This window comes from Ceratotherium simum, chromosome 26 (genome assembly GCF_057802395.1).
Source record: "Ceratotherium simum simum isolate JZ-2026a chromosome 26, ASM5780239v1, whole genome shotgun sequence".
NCBI classification, from domain to species: Eukaryota; Metazoa; Chordata; class Mammalia; order Perissodactyla; family Rhinocerotidae; genus Ceratotherium; species Ceratotherium simum.
In genome coordinates, this window is record NC_141925.1 from 15,611,766 (window position 1) to 15,638,288 (window position 26,523).

The 26,523-nt window shown below is 36.9% G+C and overlaps 1 protein-coding gene across 7 annotated transcripts; it reads left to right on the top strand.

Moving 5' to 3' along the window:
* Positions 1–217: 217 nt before the first annotated feature.
* CCP110 (centriolar coiled-coil protein 110) lies at positions 218–25,069 on the top strand. Of its 7 annotated transcripts, XM_087417057.1 has the most exons (18): positions 218–401; positions 1,300–1,330; positions 1,985–2,139; positions 3,336–3,625; positions 4,133–4,288; positions 7,410–7,538; positions 9,958–11,605; positions 14,032–14,162; positions 14,679–14,856; positions 15,418–15,557; positions 15,812–15,928; positions 16,286–16,387; positions 16,558–16,674; positions 18,185–18,258; positions 18,802–18,864; positions 19,544–19,603; positions 20,639–20,724; positions 23,104–25,069. In XM_087417057.1, the coding sequence occupies exons 4-18, from the start codon at positions 3,557–3,559 to the stop codon at positions 23,154–23,156; spliced, it is 3,123 nt and encodes a 1,040-aa protein (XP_087273183.1). In that variant the 5' UTR covers positions 218–401; positions 1,300–1,330; positions 1,985–2,139; positions 3,336–3,556; the 3' UTR covers positions 23,157–25,069. The 7 variants fall into 7 exon arrangements, with proteins under 7 accessions (XP_087273183.1, XP_087273182.1, XP_004441877.1 ...); XM_087417056.1 differs by lacking the exon at positions 1,300–1,330; XM_087417058.1 differs by lacking the exons at positions 1,300–1,330; positions 20,639–20,724 and having other exon boundaries at positions 219–401.
* The last annotated feature ends 1,454 nt before the right edge of the window (positions 25,070–26,523 follow it).

The following is a 26,523-nucleotide window of genomic DNA, read 5'->3' on the forward strand; positions in this document are numbered from 1 at the left end:
CCACATAAATTTTACCTGCAGAGGCCCCAGCTCGTAGTGAAGACTACGTTTCCCAGCGTGCACCGCGCTGCTCGTAAGTACTACTCCCTCCATCATTGGGCCAGGGCGCCTACCCAGGCGCGCAATGCACCTCGGGGATTGTAGTTTTCTGGAGGCCCAACGGTTCCAACAGCCTGGGAAGCAACCGCCGGAAGTGGCGGTGGGGAGAGGTGGAGTCCGAGCAGCGGCGGCGGCGGTTGCCAGGAGCCCGCGTTGCCGCCTGAGACCCGTAATATGGCGGGGAAGAGGAGGAGAAGGCGGCGGCGAACCGAGCTGCTCTCTGTCTGTACCGATTGAGCCGTTGGCTTCCTCACAAGGCCCGGGGCGAGGGGAGAAAACCTGCCCGGGCCGTGGGAGATCAGGTGTGTGCGTGAGGAGCGGGCTCGATCCTCAGCCGGTCCCGGCTCCGAGGCCACCGGGCAAGGCGGCATTGGCGCCCTGAGAGCTGAGGGCGGGCTCTGGACAGCCCGAGCGCGGGTGCTGGGCCCCCGGGCTTCGAGACCCTGGAAGGGCGCCGGGTGTCGGGAGGCGGGTGCCCGGGCGCGGAGGTGATGCTCGGATGCTGACACCGCCTGGTGGGCCCTCGGGATGGAGCCTTCCAGAGGAGCTGGGGGAGGTGGGCGTGGGGCGCTGGGGCAGAGGATCCCCTGTAAATAAACTCGGGCCAGAGCCGGGGACCACCGCCTGTTGCTCAAACAGTGTGGGGCGTTTTTCTTCTACGATGCTGGCGAGGGAGGCGTCCCCGGGGTGAGCACTGGACATTTCTGAACGCCGGTGACCACAACCAGAGGCCCCAGGAGCACTGTTTACTCTGCCTCTGCGCCTCTCTGGGGCATAAACATGAGGATAATAAAGCAAGTTCTCTTGATTGCCCCTGATGCTGCTAGGTGGTTCCCACCCTTTGCTTCTGTCTGGTTGTCATTCCAGTTCCCTATCCCCAGTTTAGGCAAATGGCAGGCGCCTAGAGATTGATTTAATGGGGAGCGGTCTGGAAACAGCGAAGCGAGGAAGCCGTTGACCCCCTTTCCATGTTTTCAAGTTATATTTGAATTTTGCCAGGAACCAAGCACTGTCGCTGCCCTCCAGGAGTTCATAATCTAGTGATAAAAATCCTCCTCCTCCTCTTCATAACGAAAGCGGCCCCATTTATTGATGCTCTCTGCATGTCCTGCAATATAGTAATTGCCATGCGTGTATTAATTCATCGAATCCTCATAGAATCTCTTTGAGACAAATACTCAGGTTATTCCTATTTTACAGATAAGGAGACCGTATAGACTGCATAGAGATGGTAAGTGAATTGCCAAGAACATACAGCTAGTATGGGCCTGAATAAGAAACTTTCCCCTTTATTACCTCTATAAGACGTTTATGTCTTTGGGAAGACTGATGGGTAAACAACCAGCTAGGATCTGACAACAAGGCCAGATCTGTTCTGTGCTACTTTTACCATTCCCTTCAGTGACATCTCTGGGAGAGCACTGCTGAGGAGCAGGTAGCAGGACCATGAGTTTGTGGGGTTTGCAAAGAGGCTCATTTGGAGAAGTCATGGTATAAATGGAGAAATGAGACATGTCTGAACTTGATGCAGCTGACAAATTATTAATTCAAGTGGACCAGTAATGCCTGGTGGTAAAGTATGGGGCAGTAGATTTGTGCTTGGCGTGGCCTTGTAGTCGGGGCTCCCTTAAAATAAAACCCTGCTGACAGAGGTAATTGTGGTGTGAGAGACGAAGTGTCTTAATATAGGATACGGACGCTCACTTTTTAAACGGTTGCCTTTGCAGTTTAGAGGTACCAGCTTCTCTGAGAATAGGGTCATCCATGAAACTCCATTCTCTCAATTCCCTTCTTCCTTGCTAGCTTCTTTGCTATGTAGTCCACTCTCTTTTTTCTCCTGGTTTTCGTTATTGTTTGAGCTAATTACCCTAATTCATTTATTCAGCGCTTTTATCAAATGCCAACTGTGTGCTGACAGTGTTCTGTGTAATGGGGCTTCAGTGGTGAGCAAGACTGAGAAAGTACCTGTGCTTATGGAGCTTACGTTTTGGTGGAGGAAGACAGGCGAAAACCAAGGAAATAAGATAATTTCAGATAGTGGTAAGTGCTATGAAAATTGGAAAACAGCAGGGCAATGTGATAGTGACTGTCACAGGGTTAATTTAGATGGGCTCGTCGGCGACACCCTCTCCGAGGAGGCGACATCCAAGCTGAGACTGAAATATAAGAAGGATCCAGTCACGCTCTGGGATCATTTGGTAATTTCCGTAATCACCTTATTGGCGCTTGTATTTGGGTGGTGAATGCATTATCATATGCTATAAATTATGCTGTAATAATAATCTCTTACTGTGGATCTGCAATATGTCTGACATACATGTACTGTTAAAGGGATATGAATTTAACTTTCTAAAGCATGAGGCATATATCTTCATGATGTTGCTGAAAGAAAAATAGAACTATTGCCATAAAGATATTTTATTTCCTTAAATTTCTCAGACCTTTAAAATAGAATTTCATGTTTGCTTGTGTATCCATACGAAGAATATTACATTAATTGTATGAGTCAGCTATTTATGTTGTCTGTAATGCTGGATGCATGGGCTGTGGTAAAAAATATTTTGAAGTATTTTAGCAGAAATGGGGTCATTTGAATTTCTCTTACATCTTAGCTTCTGCGTATTTTGGTTGTTAAGATATAATGTGGGTTGAAATCCAGACTGACAAATGGGGCCTTGCTATGGTTATCATGCAGTAAGGTGTTATGTTTGTTTTTTACTTTTGTTTGTTTTATCAATATTGGTTTGCAGAATAATCTCATACTCTAGAGAACCATTTCTTTGAAATTAAACTCTCACTTGGAGTAAATTTAATATAGAAATAATTAGAATGGATGAGATGGTAGGAAGAAGTTTTGTTATTAATAAAACTAGCTGTTGGTCAAAATTAGCAATACATCTTATTTTTTCATAATCTAATCATAATTTTGAAAATGCTTTTTCTTCATTTCTAATTGCACTATAATTTGTCCCTGACACCTTAGTGTACTGAATTTGTAAGTACTTTGAGGTTTAGGACAGTATCATATTGTATCTTCATCTTTGCATATTTCACATCATGAATTGAATTTCTCTGCCCTTTCTTTTTTTTGTTAATTAGTTAATTGTTTTAAGATGAACACTATTTATGGTATCTTAAAGGAACATTATTGTATTAGGTTTTCTGTTTTTACAGTTTGTACCCTTGGTGGTTATGATTTTGATGATGTCTCTTTATTTTCCCTTGCTTATTTAAAGGAAACAATGCCAGACATAATGCTATGGAAACAAGCAATCAAATATTTCATGCTTCCTAGACGAATGAATATGCTGCCTAATCCTTCCTGGTTACCTTGTATTTTCATAGCCACCCTCACAATTTTTCAGAAATTGTGCAGTTCCTGGGCTGATTGTTTTAAGTAGTTTCGTGATAGTTCCAATTTTCAACAATAAAATGGAATTAATACCAGAGCCAATAGATGTTCTGTTTTCTGCCCCTGACTGATTTGGCTAGTGACCATGGAGTAGAAAAGAAATTCTTAAGATATGTAAGTATAACGGACTTTGAACTCCATGATAGAAAAAGAAGTGTTGAAAGTAAATACCCTCTTTTATTTAAATAGCCCTTATTTCTTTTTTTTGGCTACAAAAGCATTTCTGCCTTTTATTTTTTACTTTTTCTTGTGCTGTGTAGATAAGTCCTGCTAAAGAAAATATCTATTTTATAATCTGAAGTTAGTAAACTGGTACAGAACTTTGTTTCCTTTAAAAAGGAAACTTCACTGGTGAGTTCTTAGTACTTTTCTAAACTAATCACATTTAAATATTGATTTACATACAAATGTTCAGAAATATATAATATATGAACCAAGGCTTCACTGGGTAGTATCGTGAGGTGCTTACTTATAACCAGGAATTAGCTTCTGATCAGTGAAACCATTTTGGGAAGGCCAGTTTTAGGAATTGTGAATTCTAGGAATATTTCAGTGCTCTACAAAATTGGCCCAATAATTAAGATCTATTTTTCTCATTTTTGACATTTTTTTCTCTTGTAGTGTGATTGTGGGAAGATGGAGGAGTATGAGAAGTTCTGTGAGAAAAGTCTTGCCAGAATCCAAGAAGCATCACTGTCCACAGAGAGTTTTCTACCTGTCCAGTCTGAAAGCATCTCGCTTATTCGCTTCCATGGAGTGGCTGTGCTTTCTCCACTGGTAAACTTTCTTTTACTTTAAACAATCTTTTTTTCTGTAGTGAACCACTAAGGTAGTTCACAGAAAAACAAAAGAAAGGCTTATAAACATTGAAAAGATGCTTAACCCTTATTCATAATTAAAGAAATACAAATGAGTTAGCATTCTTTACCTACTAGATTGGCAAAGATGTGATAGGACCTAGTGCGTCTTAGGTTGTGGGGAAAAGGCACTTACAAGGGACTTTTGCTGAGATTTTATTTTTTGGTGAGCAATTTGGTAATGTTTATCAGAATTTAGAAGTGTACAAAACCTTTGCCTCAGCAATTCCATTTTTGGGAATATCTTACAATTATGCTCGTCTGTATTCTTGAAGAAATATGTACAAGGTTACAGTAGCATTGGTTAAAATAGCAAAAGATTGACGAACAACCTGACTGTCCAGCGATAGTAGGCTAGTTTAACTAACTGGTCCATTTTATAGCCTTTCATACATGCTGTTAAAATGAGTATGGTAGATCTAAATCGCCACAAGCCACAGTAATCCCTGCGCACAGCATGCTCTCAGAGGCCGCGTGGAGTAGTGGTTAGAAGCCCGGCTGGACACTGCTGGCCTGGGTTCAGATCACTGTTCTGCCACTTTCCTGGTCTGTGAATTTGCAGGTCAATTTTCTTTCTTTGTTAAGAGAGGATGAAAATAATGCCTACCTCATAGGGCTGTTTTGAGGATTAAATGAACTACTAAATGTAAATGCTTAGAACACTACCTGGATCATAGGAGGTATTCAATATACGTTAACTCTTTGGGTTTTCAATAAGCATATTATATTCTTTCTCTGGGGAGGGGTGAGGGAATATAGGATGGGAGGGAAGACACACTTTTCATCATATACCCTTTGATACTGATTGAATATTTTTTAAATGTATATAACTTAATTTCAAATAAGAAAATTAATATTATTAAAAGAAAGTGAGTTTTAAATTTATTTTTTTTTTTGTATAACCAGAGTTAAAAGATCAATATTTTCTGCTAACTTTTTCTAATGAAATTTCCAAATATACAGAAAAGTTGAAAGGATAGTACAATGACCACCCATGTATCTATCATCTGGATTAAACAATTTTTACTATTTTGCCATCTTTGCTTTATCATGTTTGTGATTTTTTATATATGTGTGTGTGTATATGTACATACTTTTTTGTTTTATTGCTGAGCCATTTGAAAATTGCACATACATGGCACGTCTCCTCTAAATATTTTGGTATACATAGTCTAAAAATAAGGATATTCTCCTACATAAACCCCATACCATTATCACACCTTAAGAAAATTAATAATAATTTTAATAGCATCTAATATTCTGTTCATATTCAAATTTCTTCGTTTGTGCTCAAAATGTCTTTTATAACTTTTTTTCTAATCTGGATCCAGTCAAAGTTCACAAATAGCATTTGCTTGTTATGTTCTTTTAATTTCTTTTGATCTGGAACAGTTCCTGTACCTCTTAAAAAAATTTTTTTTTATCATAGTAAATCTTTAAAAAGACTGGACCAGTTATCTTGTAGAATGCTTTACATTTTGGATTTGTCTAATTATTTCCTCATAGTGATATTTAACTTGTCCTCTAGTCCCTATACTTCCTACAAACTAGAAATTAAGTCTAAAAGTTGATGAGAGACAGGTTAAACATTTTTGGCAAGAATTCTTTGGAGATGATGCCAGGTACTTCATATTAAATTAAATTAGAAGTTATAGTGTCTAGTTGTCCCTGTGTTAGTGATGTTTAGTTTGAACAGTTGCTTTTACAGTAGAGACTGCCAAATGACTCTTTAAAGGTATACATTTTCCCCTTTTTGATTAGCAAGTAAACTGTGGCATAATTCTTTGGTACCATGCAAATAAGAAAAAAATTTTAAAACAACATCTTTATCAGCTGCTTGATGACATATGCTTGATTAGTTTAATATGGATCAAAATGTCTGATCCTTGTTGTTTAGGGTCTATGACTCCATCAGTTATTTGTTTATAAGAAAAATCTGATCTTTATGGACCTTAATCCATGTTTTTATGTTGTATTTGATAGATGAATATTATAACTTGGGAATGATTTTTTATATGTTTTCCATTTGTGTAAGCCTAAAATACGTCTTGGCTCTTTCTCACAGTGACTAAACTTTCCAGGACTTAATAATTAACATTTAAATCCATTATAGGGGCTGGCCCCCGTTGCTTAGTGGTTAAGTGCGCATGCTCCGCTACTGGCAGCCTGGGTTCAGATCCCTGGCACGCACCCACGCACTGCTTCTCCAGCCATGCTGAGGCCGCGTCCCACATACAGCAACTAGAAGGATGTGCAACTATGACCTACAACTATCTACTGGGGCTTTGGGGAAGAAAAAAAAGGAGGAGGATTGGCAATAGATGTTAGCTCAGAGCTGGTCTTCCTCAGCAAAAAGAGGAGGATTAGCACAGATGTTAGCTCAGGGCTGATCTTCCTCATAAAAAAAAAATAAATCCATTATAAAAAGATATAATGCTTAGAAGTCTCCAGTTTTTTAGGTACATTATATTTTTATTGGAGAGTACAATGAATGTGTTCTGATTTTGTAGGCAAATAAAACATTATCTGTTCCTTTTCTCATTAAACCTTTGGACATTATCTTGAGGTAGCAAAGAGGTAAAATGTATACTGATTAGAAGATTCAAGTTGAAAAATCTAACTGACCCAATGAAGTAAGATATTGCCAAATGAAAAGCCAGCAGTGTCAAAGAGCTAATTTTATCTCTCATTTTAGAGCATTTGGTACATGAACAGGTTTTTTTTTTCCTTTAACTTTTATTTTCAAATTGAGAGTAATTTACATATAGTAAAATGTACAGATCTTAAGTATTAAAGTTCCATGAGCTTTGATATATGGCACACACTTGTGTAACTCACACCCACACAGAACATCTTCATCACCGAAGAAGGATCTCGCATGCCCCATCCCGGTCATTACTCCCAACCACTGTTCGGATTTCTTTCATTACGGATAGTTGTACCTGTTGTACATGTTTTTAATCATTCTGATTCAAAATTTCCTGATTTTATGATATTTTTACATTTCTGAGAAATAATTACGTATTTATGATGTTTTGCAGCTTAACGTTGAGAAAAGAAAGGAAATGCAACAAGAAAAGCAGAAAGCACTTGATGTAGAAGCGAGAAAGCAGGTTAATAGGAAGAAAGCTTTATTGACTCGTGTCCAGGAGATTCTTGAAAATGTTCAGGTGTGTAATTTAAGCTCTTTTAAGTTATAATTAAGAAATCATGAGGTAAGCATTGATGGTAATTTTTCAGAAATATATTTGCACTTACTGGGTAATCACCAATGCACTTTACTGTTATGTTTGAGAAGTTTTGTAATTTGTGATATTCCATTTCAGTTACTCCAAAGAAAATTCACTCGCTTGGTAGTGATGCCCAGTACTTGAGTCAGAGGGTACTTAGACAATGGAGCCGTACACTGAATATAACCGTTTATTGTCTGTGTCTTATGACTCTAAAAACACTGACTTCTCAGTGACAAAATGATAGAATTGGCCGTTGTAGTTTACCTCTGAACTAATCAGACTGTTGACTCAATGACCTTATTCTTCTTCTCTGCTAAAGTAAATAACTGCCCCCAGGTTTTTTTGGTAGGAATTCTGCTCTTAGATTCACAAATGCACTTTAGATTAGATAAATAGCATTGCCTAGATGCATCATAGATCCAAATTGAAGCCATTTAAACAACACATCCATACCTTTTGCAATAATTTTTATTTAGCTTAATTTAAATTTGTAGAAACAATTTGTTTTAAGGTCTGGATCATTTCACACTAAAAAGAAAAAAATGTTAATGAGATTGAGCAAATAATTTCTGCCATAAATAGCACTGTTTTGCAGGTTACTTCTTTTTATTTTTTCTTAATCTTACAGGTTTGCAGTTTGTGTAATTCATACTAGATGACACATGTACAGTGAACCTTAGGATCTTGTCCACTAACTGCTACCTTCATTTCCCTGTGGGGAGTAGATTTTAACTTGCAGATTATAATTACTGCTCATATTAAATTTAAAAAATATGTGTAGCCCAACCCAATACCCAAAATCAAACCCACCCAAAAAGAGTGGGTTTTTGATTTACTAGATATTTCCTATTACTGAAACAAAAATGGCATATCATTCTTGGTCATTGAGGGAATATATCAAATATACTACTAGTGATATTATTGGTGAGTCTTAAAACTTTCTCTGTTTAATAGAGCATGTACATTGTTGAACTGTATTGAATTAATTATGCAGATAGAGAAATTTTATGTAATACAAGTAGATTTCTAAGGTCTGTTTCACCTGTGAAACCTAGGAGTCTGTGATAGTTTTTTGTTGTTGTTATTTAAATCGTCTAACCAAAGGCTCATTTTAGTGGTGTACAAAAACATAGCTGCTGAATATCACAAATGTGAAATGTGAGATATTGTAAGGAAATCGTTTATTTTACTTAACCCCACAAACATGTTCATGGATTTCATAATTCTGTATCCCTTCTGTTTTATTTTGGTCCTGAGGCTGGGACTGAAGTACACCTTGTTGTACTGTTTGTTGCTTAGTACCTGGAAACCATTACATGGCTTGGGATTTGTAAGGTAAAACAGCAGTACCATGTGGTCTGGGGAAAAAACACATACAAAACAACCTAAAACTATTTTAATATTCAGGATCCTAGAGTCTATATTCATATGATGATGATTTCTGCCAGTTTAATATATGCTTGTATAATCTTTAGAAACCGTCCTAGTTCACTTTTTATTCTTTTGCAAAGTTGAATTATTTAGATACAAAATATAATTCTAATTTTTTTCCGTTGGATCTCTTGTGTATACAATTGTTCTCATCTTAATAAATCACATTTTTTACTTACTTTGCTTGTTCTGAAACTCATTAACAGATTGCTATTTTAAATGACCATTAGTTAATCAGATTGAAATTTGCTTTAATGAATTGGGTTTTAAGTTGAAATTTTTCTTATTTTTAAGTAATTTAAGCTACATGGCTGAGCTATCATTTACTACAAATTTGCCTCATCATACAGAAGGATTTTAGTTAAAATTTGGATTAAGCATGTGGGAGGCAGGAGTCTTATTACTAAATTATTTTTGCTTAATCAATATCCTGGGCAAGTTTGTCTTTGTTCAAGAGGGAATCATTTATGCAAGAAATTTAATTATTTGCTATTTATCTTATACATTGTTATCCTTAAATGATAGCTCTCATAGGAGGAACAGTTGGTGACATTAATAACATATAACCAGAAGAAAGTTAAGGAGAATGTTTCTATTCCAAGATTGCACATGGATATCTGGATATATATGTGTGTGTATACACATGTACATATATATGTTCATAATTGTATCAGATGAGATAATTTCCTTTTTTTCTTTTAATCTGTTATTAAATAGGCCTGGATGACCAATAGATGTTTTTTGCAGTAATTTGAGCTCCGTGTGATATAGACTACCACAGAAAAAGGTCATCTGAGTTTTTATTTGTTTATATTTTCAAATATTAGAACTCTGAATCTTCAATTTCATTTTTATTTCAGCAAACAATGAAATCAAAGGCTTTTTGTGCCGTGAGGAAATATTAATTTTTAATTTCCTTTTTCAGGTTAGAAAAGCACCTAATGTGAGTGATTTTGATCAGTGGGACACTGAAACAGTTTACTGTAATTCAGAAGTCAGAAACTTGAGTGTTCCTGCTACATTTCCAACTATCTTGCCAAGCCCTACTGAACACTCTGCTTTAGCAAAATTTGAAAAGATAACTGGAATTTTGCCACTGAATAATGAAGACCAATTTAAATCTAATGGGATAGACTTAGCTAGGGACTCAGGAGAATTTACTTCTCTGAAGCAATGCAATAGTTCAAATATTAGCTGCACAGAAAACGAAGCTTCTCTAAAGACCTCCTCAGCAACCCTACAAGAGACTCTTATTTCTGATGGTCTCTTCCCAACAAATGAAGAACAGGATCCATCACTTTTGGAAGAAGTTACTCCAGATCCCTACATAATGAGTCTTCAGAACCTGATGAAAAAGTCAAAGGAATATATAGAAAGAGAACAATCTATACGCAGTCTGAGAAGTAATGCAAAGAGGAGTGTTAACGAGAGTCATTCAGACAAAGAAAATGATGCTGTCAGAGTGACTGACAGTGTAAAGGACAATGCCCAGCTGCTAGGCAAACACTGTGGTTCAGTTATTCCTGACAAACCAAGCCTTAATAAATCAAATGTTCTTCTCCAAGGTGCTTCCACTCAAGCAAGCAGCATGAGTACGTCAGCTTTAGGTAGCTTTTCTAAAGTGGATATACCTATCCGAACTGGCCATCCCACTGTTTTAGATCCTGATTCTGATTTCAAAGTCATTCCCACTTTTGTTACTGAAAATAATGTTATCAAAAGTCTTACTGGTTCGTATGCCAAATTACCTAGTCCAGAGCCAAGCCTGAGTCCTAAAATGCATCGAAGGCGTTCTAGACCATCGTCAGCATGTCACATACTCATAAATAACCCAGTAAATGCCTGTGAGTTAAGTCCTAAAGGAAAAGAACAGGCAGTAGACTTAGTCATTCAAGCTCCTGATGAAAAAACAAACGTACCCGAAACTGTGCCAAAGTTACCAATCGATTTAGCAGGAGTGTGCTCAAGCAAGGTTTATGTCAGCAAAAATACATCAGAAGCCATCCAGGAAATGGTTTTAGGTAAACCAAATCGGGTATGTCAGTCTTCAGGAAATCAACTAGAAAATAAAGTCATTCATGGACTTGCTGTCGTGGAAGGTCAGTTAACATCGGATGGGGGAGGACCCCACAAAATGGACAGTACTTGTAGTGCAATGCCAAGATTGCACGAGCCATGTGCCAGTCAGTGTCCAGTGAGTCCAAACTTTGGAAACGTAAGTGGGCTCAAATCAGCCAGTGTGTTAGCGAAAAGCTCCTGCAATTTACAAATGGAACTGAATAAGTCTTATGATGTAAAAAACCCATCGCCTTTACTGATGCAAAACCAGAATCCCAGACAGCAGATGGACACCCCGATGCCATCCTGTGGAAATGAATCATTTTTGGATAACAGTTTTGAGAAAGTTAAACGGAGACTTGATTTAGATGTTGATAGTTTGCAAAAAGAAAACTGCCCTTACGTCATAACAACTGGAATAGCTGAACAGGAAAAGCAACATTTGCCAGAAAAAAGATTCCCTAAGGGGTCTGTCTACATCAACAAGAATAAAATGTTAGAAAGGAGTTTCAAAGGTAAGGAAACTTCGAAGTATTTGATACCTGCCAAGCAGATCACACCTTTATTTAATACTTTTAATTGGTAGTTTGCAAAATAATTTTCATCTGTTCATCAGGGTATTTAATTTCGTTTATTTTATCAGGGAGCATCTAATTAGCTACAGTTTGTTGACATTTGATAGGCTTTCTTAAAGGATTTTCTCGTATAGGTTATGAATCTTTCACAGTCCTCTTGGCATTACAGAGAATACTGTTAATGACTGGAGGAAAAAGGTCTTGGATGAAACATTACTCACAGCTTTAACCCAGTGTATTGTATGATGTCTTCCCTTTGGACTATGGTTTCTGATAGTTCGTCAGTTTGTCCTTTCATTTATAATGAGATCTTCATGTAGTTGGCTCTTCAGTAAACACTTTAACATCAAATTATTAGAGAAAATATCACAAATAAGGCTCTGTGAGTAGTGTTTCAAGAATAGTGTCTTTATTGATATAAATTATCTCAAATTTCTTTCTGTTGCTTCTGGTGTTACATTAACAGCTAAAACATGTCTTTCTTCTTCATTACTCCTTACTTTGTTGTTTGGTTCATAATTCTTCATTACTGATATGGAAGACATATAAATCAAGTCAATTAAGTTCTTAGACATAGACATTTGAGCTCTAATGTGATATATATCTTCCTGAAAAAAACTTCACATTCTGTAAAATTGCTCACTAAAAATAACAGGGTTTATAGGAATAATATGGTTGAGGCAGACTGTTTAATTTTATTTATTTATTCATTTTTCCCCCAAAGCCCCAGTAGATAGTTGTATGTCATAGCTGCACATCCTTCTAGTTGCTGTATGTGGGACGCAGCCTCAGCATGGCCGGAGAAGTGGTGACGTCAGTGCGCGCCCGGGATCGAACCCGGGCCGCCAGCAGCGGAGCGTGCGCACTTAACCGCTAAGCCACAGGGCCGGCCCAAGGCAGACTGTTTAAAACCTGTGCAACTTTATAAGAACTCTAATAAAAACAACAGTTGACACTTTGGGAGCCAACTTGCATTCTCTAAGTAGATGACATAGTGTTGGCTACAGGCTGTCTCAGTGAAGACCAGAAGTACACAAAACCAACCAAGTAGCAATTCTTGCAGTGTCTTAATAAGAGCAAGGCCAGTGCATGTGAGATGGGGCCAGTCATGGAGGCTGCCAGGTTGCTGTCCAAGTGGGCAAGGGAGGCAGTGCACTGTGCTGAGAGCAGCCGGTAGTTGGGGGCGCCTCTCTAGGGAGGGAGGCCCTGGACAGGCGCTCATTTATAAATTTCTTAAGACAGAGCTGAATAGACTCCTGCTGTCGGTGAGTGGTTGAGCCAAGGGGCTTTTCCCTTTCTTGCTGAAGGTTATAATTCTACTCCTGCTTTTCCAGCCCCCTTTGCCTATAAAAACTTGCTCAGGAACAAATGCAGATTGTTGTAGCTGAACAAAATGTACTTAGGAACAAATTATGGGAATACCATGGCAGTAGGACAAATATAATATACTTCTCTTCAATGAAAATCACTAACTGTAGGGGCTGGCCCAGTGGTGTAATGGTTAAGTTTATGTGCTCCACTTCGGTGGCCCGAAGTGAACCCAAGGTTCTCAGGTTCAGATCCTGGGCACGGACCTACACCCTGTTCATCAAGCCATGCTGTGGCGGTCTTCCATATACAAAATAGAGGAAAATTGGCATAAATGTTAGCTCAGGGACATCTTGCTCACCAAAAAAAAAAAAAATCATTAACTGTATATTTGGAAAGAATGATTCCTTGAATTTAGTTGAATTATAATGGATCCATAAATATATATGTGCTACATCTGTGTGTTTCTTGGTATTTCAACATTTCAAAGTGTCTCACCAGTTTTTATTCAGTAAGTTGCAAAGTCATAATGATTTAATAAATTTTTTAGTTAGTAATTAAAATATCTGTAATTTTAATATCCAGTCTTTTTTGGAACCTCAAGCTGAGAAGCTTTACACTATCAAAAGAACATTTATTTAAAAATCAAAACAAAGCAAAACTACAAGCTATAATAACAGAGATCCTGGAGAAGGACGAGAGTCAAAAGAATGAATAGAGGTGAGATGCAGATGAGGACCAGGTCTTGAAGTTGAGTGGAGTAAGGCGAGTCTTGACAGAACATATAGTCTTGGCTCCGTCAGTTCAGATCACGATGGGATCCACTGAATGAGTGGGTAAGGGTGGTAAGATACAGGCCTTTATTTGGTAGCATGAAATAAGAGGAATAGCAAAGGGGAATGTGGTTCAGAGTGGGAACCTGCCTATGTTTTGATTGTATTATGTCAGATCCAGGAATACTCTCTGGTCAGAAGCATAATTTAAATTGATGGTATAAAACATCAGATATTAGGCTTGTAGTAAATTTTCTAAATTTGAGGGTGCATGTTTCTTTGCAGAAGGCGAGGAGATATTAAAAAGCAAGATGTTAGCTTTTGAAGAAATGCGGAAGAGACTAGAAGAACAGCATGCCCAGCAGTTATCGTTACTCATAGCTGAGCAGGAAAGAGAACAGGAAAGATTGCAAAAGGTGAGGAATATTAATGTGGGCATATAGGGCTGGTAAGTGGAATTTAGCTGCAGATACCTCTAACTTTTGGTCATGTATATGATACTTGTAATTTTTACCCCTGTATGTTTTAATCTAAGAGGCTTGTTGATTTTGATATATGGATCGTATTTTTATTGCCAGAATGTGAGGTTTAATATTTAGATCCCTATCTAAAAATAAATGCATAATTTATCAAGAGAATCTTTATTGAATCCTTGATTCCAAACTTTTAATATTTTTAAAAGGTATTTTATAAATAGATGCTGAAATATACATTCTGCAAGAGTATATCATAAGAAGAAGGACACTTGTTCTAAGATTATTATACTTAGTATTTTACATTTTAAAATAAATTAGTCAATTTTATTTGAGAGAGGAAAAATTGAAGTAATAATTTGCTGATAATTACACAGACTTTTAGCTAAGCCTAAAATGATACTATTTTGGGATATAATTGAAAGATCTAGCATGTTATCATAAACTGTTAATCTACAGGAAATAGAAGAACAGGAGAAAATGTTAAAAGAGAAGAAGGTGATTACAGCAGAAGCTTCTGAACTGGACATTAACAATGCGGTGGAGTTAGAATGGAGAAAAATAAATGACTCTGGTTTGCTAGAAACAATGCTGTCTCAAGTGGACTCACTTCATACTTCAAATTCAAATAGTTCTGGTAAATATTTAAAAATCATTTTCCATTTGAAAAAATTATCCTATGGTAAGATATCTTATTTGGCATACTTTAAAATTGTAGCCTCTTCAAGTAATCCATGTCCAACCCACTGCTATTTGCCGGCTGCTTATTAACTAGTGAAAAATGAAATGATAGCAACAGAGCACAGACCGGTGAGCAGGTGTTCCAGAGAAAAGCACCTTAGCAAGGAAAATATCGGGAAATTGGACTCAGAGCCCAGTCTCTATTCATTCATGCAGCAGGTGATATGCATCAAGTGAAAACCCGGTTTGCTACCTCCCAGGTGATCTTGAATTACATCTAATTCCCCAGTCCCAGTAAGGGCTTATCTTCACATCTTCAATTATCCTGAGATGCTGTTTGTGTTGAAAAGATCCATCTGGTGCATAAGCTTAAAGCCCATCCATATTTTAAGTCTTCATGTGGATCACTTGCAGAGGCAGTTGTTATTCTTAATGAGTGGCATAAGCGTTTATTTGGGTGTTCTGCATATTCTGATTATTTGACATCAAGTATAATGCTATATGTGTATTTCTCTAGGTTTCACAAATTCTGCCCTACAACACAGCTTCGGTTCTGCAAGTGAAGCACCATTCTACCTCTGGGGGTCGTCAACAAGTGGCTTGACCAAACTCTCAGTAACAAGGCCTTTTGGAAGGGCCAAACCCAAATGGTCTCAGGTGGGCAAACTTTATGCTGTATGTCTGTCTGTCTGTCTTCTGTCTATCTATCTAATTTTTTAAAGAGCTATATTAAGTTGTATAGATGAGCATGAATATTTCTGCATACATCAAATAGCTTAGCTTTTATTACAGATGAAACTATACAGAGCATACATCTATAGAAGAATTGGGTTCATTGTAATAGATTAAGAAAAAGAATCTTGAGTATAATGCTCAGATTCTTAAGATTGTGTCTGTCTTATTTCTTTTAGGGTTTCAGTCCAGAAGTACAAGCAAAGTGTAACAAAATCACTGCGGTGGCAAAAGGATTTCTTACTCGTCGGCTCATGCAGACAGATAAGCTGAAGCAACTCCGACAAACTGTAAAAGTAAGGAGATTGTTGTAAATCTTTGTGTTTCACTTCTGTCTCAGTTTCTGTCAGTCTTGTGACAGCTGAGTTGACAAGTTCAGAATTTAGGCAGATCAAACATTTTTTGGTCACTGTAATTTAGGTAATTTTAGAAATCTGATTATGAAGCTCATTCAGATAGTTTTAAAAATATGTAAATGAACTTGTTTGTATATTTTTGTCTCCCTTTAAAGTGAGTGCTATTTGACTTCTGATAGGTAATAGTTTTGTGTTCTTAGTAATTTTGGAATGACTGAGAAAAAAGAACAAAGGAAACTCCAGTGATCATGAATCTTTCTAGAAAAATGGTTTTTGAAGGAGCCTTTCTTCTTTCAGGATACTATGGAATTCATAAGAAGTTTCCAGTCAGAAGCACCATTAAAGAGAGGAGTTGTTTCAGCACAAGATGCTTCTCTTCAGGAAAGAGTGTTAGCTCAGGTAAATGCGCACGTCCTGAGGGCTTTTAGGAAATGGAAATGTTTTAACCCCTGAAAATAGGTTTCAATTGAAACTTTAACCTTTTTCTCCAAATAAAAGTGTACATAATATTACTGAACTCTAACCTCATCTTTTTAAATGGGGGCAATATTTTCTTCTTTTGAACCTAGTTGCGAGCTGCCCTGTATGGTATTCATGACATATTCTTTGTAATGGATGCGGCTGAAAGGATGTCTATTCTACATCATGATCGAGAAGTTCGCAAAGAGAAAATGCTCAGGCAAATGGTATGTTCTGTGATTTTTAAATGAGTGAGTGAAAAAGAAAAACTCTATTTCTTCTACGCTCACAAAATGCTTCCGACACCATGAGTGGTTTTTTTCCCACACCGACCAATACTCCCACATCAGCTGGGTGTCCTACAATTCAGTTTGGTTCTGATACTATCTATCTAGAGTCAGTGTCAGATTCTACAAGTTGAAGCAGTCCCACAAGACTGGCCCTACTTCAGACACCAATTGCAAGTCCCAGGTTGTCACCTTTACTTCTGACAGACTGGCTATATATCTGTGTTCCCATGACCCTCTCCTTGTGCTGGATACTTTTGTAGGATGGCCCACAGAACTCAGGGAAACACTTAACATTTACTAGTTTATTGTATAATAAAGAATATAACAAAGGATACCGATGGACAGCCAGATGAAGAGATGCATAGGGCGAGGGTCCCGAGGGCAGGAGCTTCTGTCCCCATGGAGTTGGGGAGGGCCACCTTCCTGATACATGGTTGTGTTCACTAACCTGGAGGCTCCCTGAAGCCCATACTTAAGGATTATTGTGGAGGCTTCATCACGTGGGCATGATCGATTATTAACTCAGTCTCTAGCCCCTCTCCTGCCCCTGGAGGATAAGGGCTGAGGCTGAAAGTTCCAAGTTTCTAACCATGCTCAGCCTTTCTGGTGAACAGTACCCATCTGGGAGCCCACCAGAAGTTGCCTCATTAGAACAAAAGATGCTCCTATCACCCAGGAAATTCCAAGGGATTTAGGAACTCTGTCAAAGACCAAATATTAGAACAAAAGATGTTCCTGGCACCCTACACTCAGGAGATTACAAAGGTTTTAGGAGCTCTGTGTTAGGAACCAGTGTCAAAGACCATATGTTATTAGGAACCGGAGGCAGAGACCAATATATATATTTCTTATTATTTCAAAATGAGGTTTTTCTGAATTTGGGGTAATTGATAGTAAATATCATTCTTTATTGATTATAGCACCCTTCCTACAGTTCTAAGCACAAGTAATTCCCAGGATTACCAGCAACATTTAAATCTGTAGACAGATTTAAAAGAAATTGATGAAAGAATTACATATTGTTTTGTGACTGATTTTGGAGTTGACGCTTTGAATGTTGCTTGGATGGCTTATAAAAAACTATCAGCAACTCCTGATTGAGTGTCCTGGAAACTATCGTGTGGATTTTGTCTTTTTTGGAAATCAGAGTTAGAAAACAGGCTCCAAATTAATTTGAAATATATCATAGTGTTGGAGACCTGTGGTTTGAATCAAAGATCTTAGTTGTGGTTGGCAAAAGAAAAACAAGCCAAATTTATATTATTTCATTGGAAAAAACAATTTTAATTAATGTTTAAAAATCAGACTGCTTCAATTATAAAGCCTAAGTTAAAATTCAAAATGCTAGTAAGAGAAGCTTTTCCATGCAATCTGAGATCATCCTATGCTATAATTTAGTGGTATTACTGGTACCACTAGAGCTTTATGTTACTTTTGTATTTTAAAGGATAAAATGAAAAGTCCACGAGTGGCTCTTTCAGCTGCAACACAGAAGTCTCTTGATAGGAAGAAGTACATGAAGTAAGTTTTTTTGTGTCATGTGTATTTAATTTAATATTAATTATTATTAAACCAATTAATTTTAGTCATCTGTTGGTCTGTTTGTATATTCTAATTAGAAATAAAGAACAGTTAACTTTTCTGCAGCTGAGCTGATAGAAATCTCTTTTTATATAAAGAGTTTTAGTAAAATCAGGTGGTAAAATCTGATTTCATCTTTAGATAAATGTATTAACTAATAAATTTGACAATGTTCAACTTGTATAGTAGCCAATCAGTCTTAAAAATAGTGAATCTTTATATCTTTTAAATATGTCTTTTTTCTAATATCCTAAAGACTTCTTGGGAGGAAAAACTTAATGCAAAGAATATCCTAGTAACTATCTCATTAAAACTCTTCTTTCTCGAAAGTAGTCTTTAGAATGCTTAGCACAGGTCTCTCAGTAGTACCCCAGCGTTTCAATGATGATGTGTTTCTGTCATCCTGTATTGCATTTATGTGCATGTTTTCTTTCCCGTTTCTAAATACCTTGTTTGTGTGTCCTTCTTTTTATATTGTGTTAGAGCTGCTGAAATGGGAATGCCAAATAAGAGATTTCTGGTTAAACAAAATCCTTCTGAAACAAGGTGAGAAAAATCACTTAGTCTCAATGAGAGGCTATCTTTTTGTTTTTAAAGAAAAGAAAATTTTATAAAGCCCGAGACTACTTCTCGTTGGCTTTGTTCTGTATTACATCAGTGAACACTCCCTGCTGAGTTGGAGGCTCGAAGGGACAGGATCCGTATTAACACCGGGTCATGCACCTGTTCACGTGTCAGACCAGATGTCCCCGGAGCTTTCTGTAGGACATGCTCTCTCTGGTGCAAATTTGCCATATGTCCTGAGTTCAGTCCACAGTCCAGGGGGTCTTTGAGACTTATTTAAAAACCTTAGAAAGCTAGCTTAATATTTCTGACTATCTCTGTTTTCTACTCTTAGAAGAGTGATGTTTCTTCTCTCAGATGTTTGAAAGGAAAAGCTGGTTTTTGTAAAGTATACAAATAAATTACCTAAAAGCACAAGGATTAAAACTTATGTTGGACATCTCTTTCCTGATAACCTAAGGTTTGGGCTCTTGATAAGCAAAATATAAGTACCACATTAATATGCTTTAATCAGTTTGCTTTGCTTTGTGATATTATATCTGTCGCATCATTGCATGGATAACTTCCACCTCACTGTTATCATCTTTCATCTATTGAAAGAAAATGGGGGGAAAATTGAATTTATCCTATTGAATTAATTTTTTATTTACTTTGTCAACAGAATCCTTCAGCCAAACCAAGGACAGAATGCACCTGTTCATAGGCTACTTAGTAGGCAAGGGTAAGAACGCAACACACACGGGTATTTAAAACTATTCAAATCAAGATGAGCTTTGAGAGGGAAAAATAATTTAGTGCTCTTTACATAAGGGATAACTATTTTTCAAATGTGATATTTAAAATTTTTTTTTTTTGGAAGATTGGCCCTGAGCTAACATCTGTTGCCAATCTTCCTCTTTTTCTTTTTTCTCTCCAAAGCCCCGGTACATAGTTGTATATCATAGTTGTAGGTCCGTCTAGTTTCTGTATGTGGGATGCCACCTCAGCTTGGCTTGATAAGCAGTCAGTAGGTCTGTGCCCAGGATCTGAACTGGCAAACCCCAAGCCACTGACACGAAGTGCATGAACTTAACCATTACACTACTGGGCCAGCCCCAAAATATATTTTTTATAGCATTAGGAAGATCTTTTTTTTGGGGGGGGGGGAAGGAAGATTCCCTGTGAGCTAACATCTGTTGCCAATCTTCCTCTTTTTTTTTTTTTCACTTGAGGAAGATTAGCTCTGAGCTAACACCTGTGCCAATCTTCCTCTATTTTGTATGTGGGTCACCACCACAGCGTGGCTTGACTATTGGTGTAGGTCCGCGCCCGGGATCCGAACCTGCAAACCTGGGCTGCTGAAGTGGAGTGCACTGGACCTAACCACTATGCCACAAGGCTGATCCCAGGAAGATCTTTTAAAGTTTTGTATTCAAAGATAACTCTGGTGTACTGTTGTGTATTATATTTTAATTATCATCTTATGTTGGCATGTTTTTTCTTTTCATTTCATACCATTTTGCTCATTAAATATTGTAAACATCCATGTAGTAAGTTTAGCATCACCAAAGTGATTCTCCAACAAGGTGTAAACTATGGTTATAGTCTCCTGCTGAAGCAAAAGTACAGATTCCTTACTGGGTGCACGCATGAGTCTGAAATGCTTTTCAAGCTGCTTTGTGCTTTGAACAGTTGATGCAGTATGGTTGCTTTCTTTGAATGTTGAACATTTAGACCTTAATGCAAGTGACTTATTAATTTTTTTATATTCAATTAGAACCCCTAAGACATCAGTGAAGGGGGTTGTGCAAAATAGACAGAAGTCTTCACAGAGCAGAGTGCCTAGCAGAGCGCCTGTTTCAGGTGTGTAGCAAGTGAGTCCCTGAAGCCCATTTGATAGAAGTGCACAAGCTTCCCCATAACCAGGCCACACAAGTGGGAGATATTGTCTTCCATGCCACCATGATTTTGGCATATTCACAGTCATTCCTACTAGTGATCATTTGTGTTAGTATTTTGTAGCAGTCAGGAGATCTTAGTAAAACTGTGTTTCCAATGTTGATTTCTGTAATAATTCCATGGAAACACAATATTTTTTAATCTGAAAAATTTGTAGAATTATACTTGCTTAATTCAGAAACCTTCTTATAAAGGAGTAAAATATAATAGTGATCTGATGCCTAAATCTATGCATCTCTGTTCAGCTTTGGGGAATATTTGTATCTGTACATAAGGGGTTGAAAAATTTCTCCATCTAACCACAAGGTCACATGTGAATATGCCAGGTGGGAGGGGGTTAGTTTTATTTATTTTTTCTTAATTTTTTACACAATAAGAAGCTTGAGCTAAATTTCTCTTTACGTTCACTGAGGATTATTTAAGGGCTAAACTAAAAATGGAATTTTAAATTCTATTTGTGGTGGCAAGAAGACAAATTCACTGTTTAGCTAATGCAAAACTCTTAAGCTAATGTTTTAATGTTTTTTAGGTATCTTTGTTAAGACACTTTGTTAAGCTCATCAAAAATTATGTGATATATTGAAAATACTTTCAAAATGCTTTCCTTTAACTATATTGCTTTCTAAACATTTAAAAGAAACCTAAATTAATCACCAGGCAATGAAGATTAAATCTTTAATCAATTCTAATCTTCCCATTAATATACAATTAGGCACATTTTAGAGCTTTTATTACTAAGTGATTGCCTCCAAATTAGGAGGGAACAAGCAACTTAAGAAATGTTTTCATGTTATTGCCATTTGTTCACATTAGTTCAAAGAGGGAACAAGATATTGATCATAACTGAAATGACTGTTACCTTTTGCATGTAGGTAGTGAGTTTAAATTCATAATGTCGCATATATAGAAGATAATTGCAAAGGGCATCTTTTGGAAGTCACTGTGAGTGGCAGTCAGTGGAGTTGAAAGGGAACATTAAAGAGAATGACATAGTTGAAGATCCTGCTTATTCCAGAGGCAGTCAGAATCAGCTGATTTGAAAGATAACCTTTTGGAAGAACTCAGACCAACCACCAGATCTGTTGCTTGTGAAGTTATGTGGAATTTTAAGACATTTTCAATTGTTTTTCCATGTTAGTGTTACATATTGTGATAAATCCTAGCTAGTTGGCAAATTGTTGAAGAATTACTGTTGTTTTGCCTCATATTATCTATTTGCCACAGTGACTACTCTCCATGTTCTTTTCTCATGCATTTCATCTCCACTATTTGTCACTTGTGAACCTATAAGCAAAATAGCAACTACTGTTTCTATTTAGTAATACTCAACAGTATAAAGGATGAACAGGAAGTCATTGCAGTTAATATGTACAATGAAGTTCAGTATTTAGAACTATTGTGGTTTAATTGCATAGCAACATAATTATTAATATAAATGAACTTGACCCTTGAATTATGTACAATTAACATGTATCTAAACAAGTACAAAAATTCTTTCCTGTTTTTTCTAAAGATTTATTTATACATGAGTGCATATTTAAACAATTGAAAAAGACTAAAGAATTTTATTCTTTTACATAAACTGAAAATTTGGGATATGACGATTAAAATTCTAACTATGAATCTCAGCACAGGATCCATAGTTGCTCTTGAAAAGATTACTCTTTCCTGCTTAGATTTTTAATGGCCTGGATTATGTTTCAAACAAATTTGAAATTATGCTTCAATTTGATCTACATGGAGAACAAAACCTTTATTAAGCAATTTATAGAAAACTGGTTTTTGTTATGATGATAGAATATCATACTGTTAGACTGAAGTAGAATTCTAAGGTGTTAAAAGTTTTCTGCAGAGACTTAAAGTTGCTCGTAGTTGTTGCAAACTAAACTGCAATCTCTGACTCACATGTTTTAAAACATATTCGCTTGTTTGATGTTTTGTGCTTGACTCAAGAGTTTATAGTGAAATTCAGAAACCACTAATTAAAGCAGAGTAGGAGACAGTAATGCAAAATGATTAAGTAAAACAACAAATCAGGTGGAATTGGGTTCTGAGAGTCTCTACTTCTAGCTCTATTACTTAGGCAGGTGACTTACTCTCCTATGTCTCAGTTTTATTATCCTTCAAACAGTAGTAACAATTTCTACCTCAGGATTATTTTCTGCAAGGATTAAACATGATAATGTATATTGCTTAGCTTGTGCCTGGTACATAGTAAGCATTCATTAAATGGTATCATTATAGAAAAACTAACATTGAGAAATAATTTTGCTCTATTTTTAGGAGTATATGCAGGAAAAATCCAAAGAAAGCGGCCAAATGTTGCGACAATTTAAGAAGACAACATTCATTAGGATAAAAAAAGGGGGGAGAGTTATCATCCATATTATTTTCCCTGCCCAAGACTTTTTATTTAACCCTGGACTCTCTTTACACAGGCCAAGTGACATCAAAGGGCTGAGCCAAGTATCTGGATAATGTGGTCAGTCTGGCTAATTCCTTCCCCACACCCCCATTTTCCTCTTAATATTAGGTTTGGGTGAAGACAAATTAGTATTTAGTAACTGACTCATTTCTGTGCTTAACCTGTACAAACGTAAGTTTGTTTTCTGTACCCAAATGTCTGCCAAGAACCTTTTTGTAAAGGATATTTGGGTTTATTTCTATAAAATATTGAAAAGGTGTGATAAATTATAAAGAAGTTCTGAAATATAAATTTCATTCATCTCTGCATACTGATTGCTGAATTTGATAAATTACATACTGTTCTATTCAAGGGGACATTATTGCAGATTTTGTAACTTTAAAAACTCTGATTAATCTCTCAGTCTTCATATTCTTGGACTTACAGTATAAACATAAGGGTTATAGGATAGACCCTTGCCTGCTGATTGTAGTCCACCTAAAATTTACCACAGAAGTGGCTGGGGGTCACTACTTGGGTCCCAAGTCCACATTCCTCTCAACAACACGTCTTACAGAAATGTTAGTTTAATGTATGTTAGTTTAATGTATGTTACCCCAGTACTCTTAGAAACATTTCTACTAAATTATAAAATCTTTCTGTGGAAGCTAACAAATTTGGGGAAGACAGCACAATCTTTTTGAATGCAGTAGCACTCAGAAATGCGTTGACATGTATTTCTGTAAAATAGATTAACATTGCATGCAGTTATATTTTCTATTTAGTCTGCATATTTTGTTTCTTCATAGTCTGCTTTTTCTAGCATGCTTGATTTAGAAGAGAATAAAGGGCTATATAATGTAATAATAAATTTAGATTTTCAAATGGGATAGAAATATTGTCTAGTTGAAATTCTGCATTATTTAAGAGGCACCAGTGTTTATGGTTTTTCATCACTAACTTACTTATTCATTTAAAACATAAACCAAAAAATGTTACCAAGGGAACATGATTTTATGAAAGAGAATGTCACTGTTAATTTATCATACCATTTCCAAAAAGGGCTTTGTGCTTCTCATATAAAATCAAAATGTGTACATTTAATCTTTCTAACTTGAATTTTAAAAAGATACTGGTATTTTGAAAATGCAGACTATATATATTCTTAATGGCCTTCTAAGAATGTGGAGATAAAGATTGTTTTCTCTGATTTTATGTTCTGTTTGAACTTTAACTTTTACATCCAGCTGTAGACAGAAAATAATAATCTACTCTGGGTGTAAACTTGAATTTCTTTATTGAGATGTATCATTTACTGAATGAGTGAACCAGAAAATTAGAAGACAGTCAAAAATGTCTGAGTTATCAATTTTTTATTTGTAGGCAAAGTATATCAAATTATCTTCTTAATATGATAAATTGTGCTTTATCATTCTGAAAACTCAGGATACACCTTACTCATATCATTGTGGGTCTTTCCAGTAAGAAAGATAGATGCTAAAAATTTTGTGTACACTAATGCAAATTAGCTAAAACAAATAGTATGTTTTGGGAAAAGTGAAAACTAGTTTTACATTAAGGATAAGAAACTTGAGTGTTTTTTTTTTTAATTTAAAGATAAAAGCTTGTGTGTTTTACACATTTTTTTATGTTCACAGCTTTTTCTCATAAAAGTGCCAGACATTATTTTGTGCTTTTAATGGATTTTTATTTATATACATTATTTTTGTTATTTTTACTTCGAGTGGAATGTCCATTAATGTAAATTGTATTTATTTTTATACTTTAATTTTCACTAGTTTTGCTTCTAGGCAAAAGGCAAAATAAACTCTTCATCTTAAAGGAAATATAGTTTGATCTTTTTTATTTACCAAAGAAAGGACCATTAAGGGATAAATATTGAAAGGTATCTGGCTGAAACATTACTACTGTAATATCATTTTTTACAGTTAAAAGCCCCATGAAAGGTATATCCCACTATTTAATATGTAACCTATACCAGTGCTTAGTCTAGCATTTGATTTTGCATGAGTTGCACTTTTCAGAAGGCAAAATTCACTAGAGCTGGTATGTCTTAGGTTATTAAGAGCTAGAAGCCTGCTGAGGAGCGAATGGGGGAGAATGCTAAGGTTGAAGCTCAAAGCTGCTGATTTGCACAGCTTTAAAAATCCCCTCTCGTTACTGCGTAATCTCTAATGTGAGGATAGTAAAATGCTCCTCACGGTCACCTCGTATTGAGGAGACACTGCAGTGATAATCTGCCAGGCAGTGTGGGAAGAGCCCCTCACTTGTCCTATGGCCACCCTTTAACGCATGTTGATTTCATATGCCGGGAAGAGTGGACATGACTGGAAACTCCTCATTCCTCAGACTGGGCTGAAAACAAGGTCCGCTTCTCGAGATGATGTTTTTTTTCCGTCGTGTCACTGTCCCACGAACAACCACAGACCATCCCCCCCAAAACTATTACTATGAAACGTAATAGTTATAAAAAAATAAGCAAATGGAGTTGGAATGCTTTATCTAAGGGGCCATTGGGAGCATACATATATAGGTTATAAAAATAATTTTAAAAAACAGAAGAACCTTTAGTCGTTGAATACAGCAAATCAAACTGGAATATGGTGCAGTGGAGTCATTCCTTGATCAGGTTCTAAAGACAGTTTTGAAGGCAAAAATCGTGTCTAACCAAAATTATACTTGACAATAAAATACTACCTTTTCACTCATTTATTTATTTAATCTGTTCTCTCCCTGTTTTGGTTGGTTTCTCTCTGGCTCACCATTCTTCAGTTTCTTGAGGTGACTGACAAAGTTGCCACCAGAACCATGGTTTTGCTTCTCAGCCTCTGGTGGGGGAAATCCCTCATTCACACTTTCCTTAAGTTTTAACAACCTGTTTCAGGATTACCTCCATTACCCAATATGTAACGGGTATGGATGAGTGAGGATGCGTGAATATGCTGACACGCACAACATGCTGCTCTGCTCCACTGCCTGCTAAGTTACGTGGCACCACCCACAATTCCTACAATCCCTTATGTATCCAGAGGGACCAGTGCCACCTGGGAACTTGATACAAATGCAGAAGCCCAGGCCCCGCCCCAGCCCTGACTCAGAAGCTGCATTTTAACAAGATCCCCAGGTGAGTCTGGGCGCATTCCAGCGTAAGCAGCACTGCTTTACGATACGTCGCAAGTACTGTGTGTTGCCATGGGGACAGCAGCTCTCTGGAAACAGGATCACAGAAGGTACAATATTGCCTGTCTACTGACGGACAGCTTCAATTGAGTGCTGGC

Bases quoted from the DNA above. Each gene is read 5' to 3' on its own strand.
- CCP110 (XM_087417057.1), top strand. From the start codon at position 3,557: ATGTTCTGTTTTCTGCCCCTGACTGATTTGGCTAGTGACCATGGAGTA. The intron at 4,289-7,409 runs GTAAACTTTCTT...GATGTTTTGCAG, and splicing joins TGGCTGTGCTTTCTCCACTG to CTTAACGTTGAGAAAAGAAA. The intron at 18,865-19,543 runs GTGAGAAAAATC...CTTTGTCAACAG, and splicing joins CAAAATCCTTCTGAAACAAG to AATCCTTCAGCCAAACCAAG.